A 12,986-nucleotide genomic window follows, 5' to 3' on the forward strand; every position below is an offset into this window, starting at 1 on the left:
ATACAGGTCTGGAGGCCTCATTTTAAGAAGGATGTAGAGCTGTTGGAACGAGTACAGAGAAGGGCAACAAGATTAGTGAATGGAACAAAGGGTTGCTCTTACGAAGAAAGGCTTAAGTTTTGTAAATTATAGTGACTGGAGACTAGGCACCTGCGTGGTTATCTGATTGAGGCGTATAAAGCCTTGAATGGTTTGAGCATGCTCAATACTGATGGGATTCTTCCTCTTTGCTGAGAATAATTGCCTGAGAGGGCATAAATTCAAATTGAGGAAAGATGGTTGTAGGACAGATGTGGGGAAGTTTCCCTTTAGCCAGCACATGGTTGATTGCTGGAACAAACTTCCATCTGTTGTTGTAGAAGTTGATAGCTTAAATAGATTCAAGGTAGAACTTGACAAATATTTGGAGCGAGTGGATGGGTGAAATAAGGGGTGGTTTTTTTTTTTGGCTGATGCTATATAAGCTTGCTTTCCTGCATCATGTGCCTTTGCTAATGCTAATGTTTGATGGGTGAAGGTAAAGAAAACCTGCACGAGAAGCACACAAAAGTTCGATGAAATTTACCTGTAAAAGTACTTTGCCGTAATGGCATTTGTATTGTTGCTCACTTGGTAAACAGACGGTGGGTGATAAAAGTCAGGAGTAGAAATTGAATCCCACGGGAGATGGAAACCCTTCTGAAGAGGAGTGGGTAACTTGACCTTTTTTTTTTCTTTAGAATCACTGGTGGACTAGTGGATAAATTGTTTGTTTATTAAGAAAAAAAAAAAGGCAAAGGAAGCCCACACGAGAAGCATGGCAATTTTTGAAAAAGTTTACCAGTGAAACTGCATTACGAACATTTTTTACGACGCCAGAACTTCCAATATGACTGTTCGTGATTCAATTAGTTAATTCAATTAGTGATTCTAAAGAAAAAAGGTCAGGTTACGCAACCCCCACACACACACTTTGGGAGGGTTTCAAGCTCCCGTGGGATTCAACTTCTACTCCAGACCGATAACACCCACCATCTGTTTACTAAGCAAGCAACAATACAAATGCCGTTATGGCAAAGTACTTTTACTGGTATATTTTATCGAACTTTTGCGTGCTTCTCGTGCAGGCTTTCTTTACCTTAGCTGCCGTTTGATGTTTATAGTTTGACTAGTATAGATCCAGATCAAAATATGCTGTTCATCTCTGCTGCTAATAGCATTTTCTAAACATTTTTTGGAGAAAAGGTGAGAGATTCACCATCAGCTAATTTGATAATGAGTAGAAGAATCAGTAATGATGGAAAATTATGTATAGATAGGTTAGTTTTCATTCTAATGGGATTAAAAGTGTCACAACAGACCTGTATAAGTTGGTGGGATGATCTCCAAAGTTTTAGTAGTTGGAATGCAACAAAGACCATAGTTGCTCTTTTAGTCCTGGTAGCTAACATTGCTGCCATAGATTTCTGGGCCTGCCATGTGGAAACAGGAACAGACCAACCAATGCCCCAACAAGCAAGATAATAAAATAGCAGTATATTGCTAATGGGTTGCAGTATGTTGAGAAGGTGTAGGAGAATGTTGCAAGTGACCAGCAGAATTTATGACATAGGTAACATAACATACCAACAAGTTCTTTCAAAAGCTCTTTTAAATCCCCGAGAACAGCTTTTCTAGGTATTTGCACTAGAAATTGCTTGATCTCAAAATGCTTCACATTTGGCATCTAATAACGAATAATAGGCTTTCGCAAAGGTGATTAAGATGGTCTGAGACAGTTTTTAAAGTCTATACAGTGCTACCAACTGATGATGTTACCAACAGCAAATTCTAAATAGGAAGCATTCAAGAAAGTAATCTTGTAAGCTACTAAGCTTTTTGTCCCAACTAAGGAATACTGTTCAAGGTTCAGGCCTAAATGGATGTCAGATGAACTAATGAGACTTGTGGCAGAGAAGAAAAATGCATGGGATGCATATAAATTATTAGGTAACACTGAAGCCTATGGTAGATATAAGCTGGTGTATAACAAGAAGTCACAAAGGAGGTTAGGCAGGCAAAGGAAGATTACGAGAAATTTCTAATAATCTGCCAAAGATGCAAAGAAAAACAGTAAAGAGTTCTTTACTTATGTCAACTTCAGAAGGAAGGGGATGAATCAGATTGGTTAACTTGGTTTTGATGGTTCTACTGTTGAGGACCCTACTCAGGTAGCTGACAAACTGAATGAGTATTTTGCATCTACATTTACACATGAGGAGTTATTCAGCAAGGGGAATGCCAGAGGTGTATTAAACTCTGACATTGAGCTAAATGATTTTGTAATAACTGAGAGCAAAGTGGAGGAGAAATTGTTGAAGATAAACATAAGAAAGGCACATGTGGTGCATGCGATCTATCCAGTTATATTAAAGGCGGCAGCAAAGGAAGTAAGCAAACCCTTAGCCATAATTAGCATTAGCATAGGCATATGATGCAAGAAAGCAAGCTTATGCAGCATCGGCCAAAAAAAAAAAAAAAACCCTTCCACTTCACCCCTTCGTTTGTTCGAAATACCTGTCCAGCTGAGCCTTAAATTTATTTAAGCTATCAACTTCCACAACAAGGGATGGAAGTCTGTTCCACCAACCAACTACCCGCTGGCTAAAGGCAAATTTCTGCACATCTATCCTACATCTGTCTTTCCTCAATTTGAATTTATGCCCTCTGAGGTGATTATTCTGAGCAAGAAGAAGAATCCCATCAGCATTGAGCATGCTCAAACCATTCAAAGCTTTATACACCTCTATCAGATCGCCTCGCTGATGCCTAGTCTCCAGACACTGTAATTTGCAAAACTTAATCCTTTCTTCGTAAGAGCACCCCTTTGTTCCATTCACTAATCTTGTTGCCCTTCTCTGTACTCGTTCCAGCAGCTCTACATCCTTCTTGAAATGAGGCCTCCAGACCTGTATACAGTACTCTAGGTGTGGCCTGACCATTACCTTATACAATGGAATAATCACCTCCTTATCCCTGCTGGAAAAATTCCTGTATATCATTGACAATACTCCATGAGCTACTCTTGCAGCCCGTCTGCACTGCTCAGAGAACTTCATATCTGCCTGCACAACCACCCCCAAGTCCCTTTCATTCTCTACCACTGTCAGTGTAGTACCACAGAGTTGATACGTTGCTCTGGGGTTGCTGTTTCCCATATGAAGTACTTTACATTTGTCAACGTTAAACTTCATTTGCCACCTCTCAGCCCATCTGCTCAACCTTTCCAGATACTGTTGCAGCAGCATAGCATCAGTAGCATCCTTAACAACCCTGCCAACCTTTGTATCGTCTGCAAATTTGGACATTAAGCTTGATATACCATCATCAATATTATTTATAAATACAGAAAACAACAATGGACCCAACACTGAACCCTGAGGGACTCCACTAATAACATTAGTTCACGATGAGCAGTGTCCATTAATTACCACTCTCTGTTTTCTGCCACTCAACCATTCCTTTATCCATAGCAACATTTTGCCACCAGTGCCACACTGCTTCAATTTGTGCAGCAGTCTTCCATGTGCAACAGTATCAAAAGCCTTTCTAAGATCCGAATATATAATATCAAAGTTATTCCCTGCATCCAATTCTTTTGTGACTACATCACAGTATCCAATCAAATTGGTCAGGCAAGACCTTCCGTTAACAAAACCATGCTGTGTCTGAGCTATAACTGATTTCTTGTCAAGATGATCCTGCAGTGCTTCTTTAACCAGTGCTTCCATTAATTTTCCTGGAACCAAAGTTAAACTCACAGGTCTATAATTACTTGTGTCAGCTTTTGATCCCCCTTTGTGAATTGGGGTTACATTTGCACATCTCCAGTCTGTGGGTACCTCCCCTGAGTCCAAGGAAGCTCTCATAATTATGGCTAATGGACTGCTTACTTCCTTTGCTGCCTTCTTTAATATAACTGGATAGATCCCATCCACCCCAGGTGTCTTTCTTGTATTTATCTTCAAAAATTTCTCCTCCACTTTACTCTCAATTATTACAAGATCATCTAGCTCACTGCCAGTGTTTATTTCATCTATGGCATTCCCCTTACTGAATAACTCCTCATGTGTGAATGTAAATGCAAAATATTGATTTAGCATTAGCATTAGCATTAGTAGAGGCATTTGATGCAAGAAAGCAAGCTTATGCAGCATCAGCCAAAAAAAAAAAAAAAAACCCCACTTCCACTTCACCCCTCTGTTCGTTCAACATACCTGTCCAGCTGAGCCTTAAACTTATTTAGGCTATCAACCTCCACCACAACGGATGGCAGTCTGTTCCACCAACCAACCACCCGCTGGCTAAAGGCAAATTTCCGCACGTCTATCCTACATCTGTCCTTCCTCAATTTGAATTTATGCCCTCTCAGGTGATTTTTCTGAGCTAGAGGAAGAATCCCATCAGCATTGAGCATGCTTAAACCATTCAAGGCTTTATACACCTCTATCAGATCACCTCGCTGGTGCCTAGTCTCCAGACACTGTAATTTGCAAAACTTAAGCCTTTCATCGTAAGAGCACCCCTTTGTTCCATTCACTAATCTTGTTGCCCTTCTCTGTACTCGTTCCAGCAGCTCTACATCCTTCTTGAAATGAGGCCTCCAGACCTGTATACAGTACTCTAGGTGTGGCCTGACCATTGCCATATACAATGGAATAATCACCTCCTTATTCCTGCTGGAAAAATTCCTGTATATCATTGACAATACTCCATGAGCTACTCTTGCAGCCCGTCTGCACTGCTCAGAGAACTTCATATCTGCCTGCACAATCACCCCCAAGTCCCTTTCATTCTCTACCACTGTCAGTGTAGTACCACAGAGTTGATACGTTGCTCTGGGGTTGCTTTTTCCCATGTGTAGTACTTTACATTTGTCAATGTTAAACTTCATTTGCCACCTCTCAGCCCATCTGCTCAACCTTTCCAGATCCTGTTGCAGCAGCATAGTGTCAGTAGTGTCCTTGACAACCCTGCCAACCTTTGTATCATCTGCAAACTTGGACATTAAGCTTGATATACCATCATCAATATCATTTATAAATACAGAAAACAATAATGGACCCAACACTGAGCCCTGAGGGACTCCACTAATAACATTAGTCCACGATGAGCAGTGTCCATTGATTACCACTCTCTGTCTTCTCCCCCTCAACCACCCCTTTATCCATAGCAGCAATTTGCCTCCAACGTCACACTGCTCCAATTTGTGTAGCAGTCTTCCATGTGCAACAGTATCAAAAGCCTTTCTAAGATCCAAGTATATAATATCAAAGTTATTCCCTGCATCCAGTTCTTTTGTGACTGCATCATAGTATCCAATCAAGTTGGTCAGGCAAGACTTCCCCTTAACAAAACCATGCTGTGTCTGAGCTATAACTGAAGTCTTGTCTAAATGATCCTGCAGTGCTTCTTTAACCAGTGCCTCCATTAATTTTCCTGGAACAGAAGTTAAGCTCACAGGTCTATAATTACTTGTGTCAGCCTTTGATCCTCCTTTGTGAATCGGGGTCACATTTGCACATTTCCAGTCTATGGGTACCTCCCCTGAGTCCAAGGAAGCTCTCATAATTATGGCTAAGGGTTTGCTTACTTCCTTTGCTGCCTCCTTTAATATAACTGGATAGATCCCATCCACCCCGGGTGCCTTTCTTGTGTTTATCTTCAACAGTTTCTCCTCCACTTTACTCCCAGTTATTTCAAGATTCTGTAGCTTACTGCTAGAGTTGAATACACCTCTGGCATTCCCCTTGCTGAATAACTCCTCATGTGTGAACGTCGATGCAAAATATTCATTTAGTTTGTTAGCTACCTGAGCAGGATCATCAACAGTTGACCCATCAATATCAAGTGGACCAATCTGATTCATCCCCTTCCTTCTAGAGTTTACATAAGTAAAGAACTCTTTGCTGTTTTTCTTTGCATCCCTTGCCAAGGATTTCTCGTAATCTGCCTTCGCCTGCCTAACCTCCTTTGTAACTTGGTTAGAGATCAACTTGTATCTATCATAGGCTTCTGTGTCACGTGTTAATTTGTATGTATCCCATGCATTTTTCTTCTCTGCCATATGCCTCATTAGTTCATCTGACATCCATTTTGGCCTAAACCTTGAACAATATTTCTTAGTTGGTATGTAAAGCCTAGTAGCTTCCAAGATAAGTTCTTTGAATGCTTCCCATTTTGAATTTGCTGTTGGTAACATCATCAGTTGATCCCACTGTATAGAATTTAAATAGTGTCTCAGTCCATCGTAGTCGCCTTTACGGAAACAATAACCCTTCCCTTTACCCGTAATGGTAGTTACCTCTTTCAGTAAATCCCACTTCAGCACACTGTGATCACTGCCACCTAGTGGTTCATTTATCTGCAGATTCTGAATGCATGAAGAATCACTGCTGATAATCAAATCAAGAGTATTACTCCCTCTAGTTGCCTCCCGAACATGCTGATGTAGAAAACAATCATCCAATAAATCCACAAAAGCCCTGCTAGTGTGTGAGTAACCAGCCCCCAAATTCCAGTCAATATCTTGGAAATTAAAATCTCCCATTATAAGACTCTCTGATTTACTGGCCCACTCTATTTCCCTGTACAGTTCCTTATTATACTCATCAGAGTCATTAGGCCTATAGCACACTCCTACTCTCAATTTTGATCTCCCAATGCTTATGTCACACCAAACTGACTCAACACTGCACTGTCCAGTGATGTCGACTGGCTTCACTTCCTTGGTTTTTATGTGTTTCTTAACTAATAGCATAACCCCTCCCCCCTTCCTATCCTGTCTATCCTTTCTGTAGACTTTGTACTCCCCAAATTCCAGTTCTCCATTCCTTATATCTGTGTGTGCCACCACGTCTCTGATATCCCAACAATATCTGCCTTTGATGTTTTGAGCAATACCTCAAATTTATCAAATTTATTTACTAAACTCCTAGCATTGGTGTACACACAAGTATACCTGCACTTGTTTCTATTCTTAGCTACCCTAACACAACCCATGTGTTTACTTGTACCGCAATGGCTCCCAGCAGTCTCTGAAATACCATGCATCTTGTTTTTCAGGCTTCTGCTCATTCTAATAGAAGCAGTGCAAGAATCTCTTTCACCTCTGCCAGTGGCTACTGTCAATCTATTGGTCTTTGTCTCCCCCCAAGCTAGCAGTTTTCCGACCCACCTAACACTGCCTCGATAGCATCAGCAAATATTCTTGCACCCTTTCTATTTAAGTGTATCCCATCCCTGTAGATGCAATCTCTCCTGTTAACAAGTACAGTCCAGGCTGAAAAAAATTATACCCCTTGAGCCTTGCACAATCTTTCCAGGGCCGAATTGATCGTCAAGGCTCTCATCATATACTCCCTCCTATCGTGTCTGGGCAGAATTGCAGACACTTTCAAATTCAACCCTAATTCTCGGCTTTTGTTCAACAGTGACCTGTACTTGTTAAGTAATTCTGCCGGTCTCCTACTCTTAATATCATTAGTGCCAACGTGTACAACTATATCACCTTTTGTGCCCTTAAAAGATGATATTCGCTCTACAACGTCATCAACCTTTGCCCCTGACAGACATACCCTGGTCCTGTTCCACCTATCTTTTTTACAAAGCATGTTCCCCGTTTCCCTGACAATAGAGTCACCAACAACTACTAGTTCCTTCGGGACCAGCGCATTCTGCCTTGGGGGTTGTCTCTGTGTCACGCGATGCCCAAGTGCAAGCTCTGGCGTTGATGTGGGCAGCTGAGAGCTTGATGGGCTCCTCAATTTAGTTTCTTCGAGGGCATCCACCCTGTCCTTCAAGGTCTCATAAAGGCCCATAACAACGCTGAGTTGTCGCCTGATTTCCTTGCACTCCTTACATCGTGCACACACAAAGACATCCCCCTTGGCAGTATCATGTCCCGTACCCGATTGCTCTGCAAACATCAAGCAAACAGTGCATTTTATAAGGCTGTGAGTCAGAGGACAACTGCCCCCCTCAGTTCTGCTCTGAGCCACAGCGCTTCCATTAGTTTGAGCCTTTTGCTTTGCTGCTCTGGTCTGAGTCATGATTCTATTAATTTATTAATTAATTATGTTATGTTATTAATTATGTTAAATATAATTAATTATATTACGTTTGTAATCTAAGTCGTTATATGTATTTATTTAAACGTACAATTTAACTCCTAACGAAGTTCAACTAACGCTATCTGGTACGGCATACAACTATCGTATCACAATGGCGTGAAAATTACGAACGGTACCGGAGTTGAAACACGTGGAAACCTTTACCGATACTTTTATGCAATTACAAGGCCGAGTAAAGAATAATTACACCAAGTTAATCAGAAAATCACAAAATAATGTTATACTACTAAATTTAAATCAAAAGTTTTAGAAAAACAATAATTTCAAATCAATAAATAAGAAAAATCCACTTAGCGGCTTGGAACACGACCGTCTCTAGTAGCCTCCATTATAAATAAATCCGTTGACAGATCTTATAGATGATATGTCGTGTGCTGGGTTAAGACTCTAGGTTCTTAAGAGCTAGGTAGGTGGCAAAAAGTTCTGCAGAGAAATTGATGAACTCTGTTGGCAGAGAAGCAGAAACAGTGAAATCAGGTAAGACTGCTGCAGCACCTAAACCTAATGATTTAGTTTGTTAGCTACCTGAGCAGGATCATGAACAGTTGAACCATCGATATCAAGTGGACCAATCTGATTTATCCCCTTCCTTCTAGAGTTTACATAAATAAAGAACTCCTTGCTGTTTTTCTTTGCATCCCTTGCCAAAGCTTTCTCGTAATCTGCCTTCGCCTTCCTAACTTCCTTTGTAACTTGGTTACAGATCAGCTTATATCTATCATAGGCTTCTGTGTCACATGTCTCATTAGTTCATCTGACATCCATTTAGGCCTAAACCTTGAACAATATTTCTTAGTTGGTATGTAAAGCCTAGTAGCTTCCAAAATAAGTTCTTTGAATGCTTCCCATTTTGAGTTTGCTGTTGATAACATTATCAGTTGGTCCCACTGTATAGAATTTAAATACTGTCTCAGACCATCGTAGTCGCCTTTACGAAAGAATAACCCTTCCCTTTACCCCTGATGGTAGTTACCTCCTTGAGTAAATCCCACTTCAACACACTGTGATCACTGCCACCTAGTGGTTCCTGTATCTACAGATTCTTAATGCATGAAGAATCACTACTGATAATCAAATCAAGAGTATTACTCCTCTAGTTGCCTCCTGAACATGCTGATTTAGAAAACAATCATCCAATAAATCCACAAAAGCCTTGCTAGTGTGTGTGACCAACCCACAAATTCCAGTCAATATCTGGGAAATTAAAATCCCCCATTATAAGACACTCTGATTTACTGGCCCACTCTATTTCTCTGTACAGTTTCTTATTATACTTATCAGAGTCATTAGGCCTAAAGCACACTCCTACTCTCAATTTTGATCTCCCAATGCTTATGTCACACCAAACTGACTCGACACTGCACTGTCCAGAGGTGTCGACTGGCTTCACTTCCTTGGATTTTATGTGTTTCTTAACTAATAGCATAACCCCTCCTCCCTTCCTATCCAGTCTATCCTTTCTGTAGACGTTGTACTCCCCAAATTCCAGTTCTGCATTACTTATATCTGTGTGACACCACATCTCTGATATCCCAAAAATATCTGCCTTTGATGCTTTGAGCAATACCTCAAATTCATCAAATTTATTTACTAAACTCCTAGCATGGTGTACACGCAAGTATACATGCACCTGTTCTTTTTCTTAGCTACCCTAACACAACCCATGTGTTTACTTGTACACCAATGGCTCCCAGCAGTCTCTGAAATATCCTGCATCTTATTTTCCAAGCTGCTGCTCATTCCAATAGAAGCAGTGTAAGAATCACTTTCACCTCTGCCAGTGGCTACTGTTAATCTATTAGTCCTTGTATCCCCCCCCAATCTAGCAGTTTTTCGACCCACCTAACACTAGCATCAGCAAACATTCTTGCACCCTTTCTATTTAAGTGTATCCCATCCCTGTAGAAGCAGTCTCTCTTATTAACAAGTACAAACCAGGCTGAAAAAAATTCTACCCCTTGAGTCTTGCACAATTATGAGAGCATCCTTGGACTGGAGGTGTTCAGATGTTTCCCCAATTTACAAAATGGGATAAAAGGATGACACAAGTAATTACACGCCTGTTAGTTTAACTTCTGTTCCAGGGAAATTAATGGAGGCACTGGTTAAAGAAGCATTACAGGATCATCTAGACAAGACTGCAGTTATAGTTCAGACAGCATGGAGAAGGATAAGTCTTGTGTGACCAATTTGATTGGATACTACAATGGGTTCATAAAGAAACTGGATGCAAAAATTAATTTTGATATCATATACTTACATTTCAGGAAAGCTTTTGATACTGTTGCACATGGAAGACTACAGTACAAATTGGAGCAGTATGGCATGAAGGGCAATTTGCTGCTATGGATAAAGGGATGGTTGAGTGGGAGAAGACAGAGAGTGGTAATCAATGGACACTGCTCTTCATGGACTAAGGTTATTAATTGAGTCCCCGAAGGTTTGGTGTTGGGACCATTGTTGTTTTCTGTATTTATCAATGATATTAATGAAGAAATATCAGGCTTAATATCCAAGTTTGCAGATGATACGAAGGTTGGCAGGGTGATTAGTGACACTAATGACAGTGTACAACTGCAACAGGATGTAGAATATTTGGGCACGTGGGCTGAGAAGTGGCAACTGAAGTTTTTAGCATTAGCATTAGCATTAGCATTAGTAGAGGCATTTGATGCAAGAAAGCAAGCTTATGCAGCATCAGCCAAAAAAAAAAAAAAAAAAAAAAAAAAAGTTTAACATTGACAAATGCAAAGTACTGCATACGGATAGAAGTAACCCCAGAGGGACATACCAACTGTGTAGTACTCACTTACGGTGGTAGAAAATGACCTGGGAGTAAATGTGTAGTCTGATATGAAGTTTTCTGAGCAGTGCAGACAGGCTGCCAGAGCAGATCATAGGATATTGTCGATGATATACAGGAATTTTGCTAGTAGGGAAAAGGAGGTGATTATCCCTTTGTATAAGGTAATGGTTAGGCCACACCTTGAGTACTGCATACAGGTCTGGAGGCCTCATTTTAGGAAGGATGTAGAGTTGCTTGAGCAAGCAAAGAGAAGGGCAACAAGATTGGTGAAGGGAACGAAAGGGTGGTCTTACAAGAAAGGCTTAAGTTCTCCAAATTGCAGCATCTGGAGGCTGGGCATCCATGAGGTGATCTGACTGAGGTGTATGCCTTGAAAGGGTTGAGCAGACTCAATTCTCATGGGATTCTTCCTCTTTCTCAGATTACAAACCTGAGTGAGGATAAATTCAAATTGAGGAAAGACAGTTCTAGAATAGCTGTGTGGAAATTTGCCTTTAGCTAGCAGGTAGTTGATTGTTGGAACAAATTTCCATCTGTTGCTGTGGAAGTTGATAGCTTAAATAAATTCAAGGAGGAACTGAACAAATGTTTAGAGGGAATGGATGTGTGAAATGGGTTTTTTTTCGGGCCGATGCTAAGCTTTCTTTCTTACATCATATGCCTATTCTATCCTAATATGAACTGTTTAATAATGAGGTAGCACTAAATACTAATTGTCAATTGGAGTAAGAAATGAAATGTTAATTTTAACAGCACAAAAAGAGATATCACAAATTTATATTTAATAATAGTCTGGAAAAGTTACATATGTGATAAATTTATAAATAGTTTGGAAATTATTTATTAATTTATTATTAATATTTATTTATTCATAATCTGGAAAAGTTACCTTGGATAATTTATCTTGCATATGAGCAAATAAGAACATAAACCCTCCAACAGCATCCCACAGCCTGCTGTGGGCTAATGCTTGCTGATTAAGAGAACAGGGACCCTGGAAAGAAACTAAATGTATAAAATCACAAGCAAAAAAGCCATATAGGGAAAAGAAAATGTTTACAATCATTAGGTATCTAATTAACAAAATATCTGAAAGAGACTAAAGTAATTTTATTAACTGAATATTTCATTCATTTGTTTCACAATTTGGAGAGCTCTTAGATCTGTCTCTTGAGATCTAAATTCAAATCATATTTTCTCATTTTAAGTCTATGGGATGCTTCCAAGCTGCTCCCCACTCCCATGACTTGGGCATCATGGTATTATATACTTCATAAACGTATACCTAAATTAATCTTATAAATTTTACATTGAGATGAATCTGTAAATCATTTCTAATGTTTTGCCAGACAAAAACTAAATGATGCCAGTCATGTAAATGGAAAGATATATAAAATAATAAATTTATTATCAATACTTTGCATAAAAGCTTGTGGGATACATCTGGTCAGCAACCAATTTAAAGTGCCAAGACAATAACAAGACTGGATTTTCTACTCTTGTTCTATATGCTATCTAGATATTCCAGAATATTTTAATCATAGGATAAATTTTGAATGTAGAAATGATTTACACACCCTAATTAAGGAATTCTGGTATTATTAAGCTGATGATGGCTGGTACAATATCTAGTTGAAATATTCATGCACTGCACATTACTTTTAACGTAAATGTTTATATTTATGGTGCAGTTAAATATAGTATTATTTCTTTAATTTATAGCAAGTGAATATAAACCATTTCTAATCTAGTAGTTAGTTATTTGGTTTTTAGGAGCATTAGCAACTAAGGCCATATTGCTCCGGGATATGCGGTGGTCATTCCCTGACTTTTCCGCATCCTCCGTATTTGGTAGTGACTAATCTAGTAATACTAGCTTATGTGATATCATACAATCCTATGAGAATAAATTTTATAACTCCACCTGAGTTATCATTATGAAAATATGATGAGGTGACAGTAATAATACACCAGTCTAGTTAAGAATTGTTCATTTATAATAATGCAAAAGGTGTTATGTGGATATTGTT

General features: G+C 39.5%; 1 protein-coding gene across 1 annotated transcript in view; it reads right to left on the minus strand.

Moving 5' to 3' along the window:
* RyR (Ryanodine receptor) overlaps positions 1–12,986 on the minus strand; it is an 841,404-nt gene that overhangs the window by 216,849 nt on the left and 611,569 nt on the right. Inside the window, exon 76 of the mRNA XM_090376454.1 lies at positions 11,846–11,950. Coding sequence (XP_090232580.1) covers positions 11,846–11,950 — 105 coding nt within the window. The remainder of the gene's footprint in view (positions 1–11,845; positions 11,951–12,986) is intronic.

Source organism: Mastigoproctus giganteus, chromosome 6 (assembly GCF_048544385.1).
Source record: "Mastigoproctus giganteus isolate SK-2022 chromosome 6, ASM4854438v1, whole genome shotgun sequence".
Lineage (NCBI taxonomy): Eukaryota > Metazoa > Arthropoda > Arachnida > Uropygi > Thelyphonidae > Mastigoproctus > Mastigoproctus giganteus.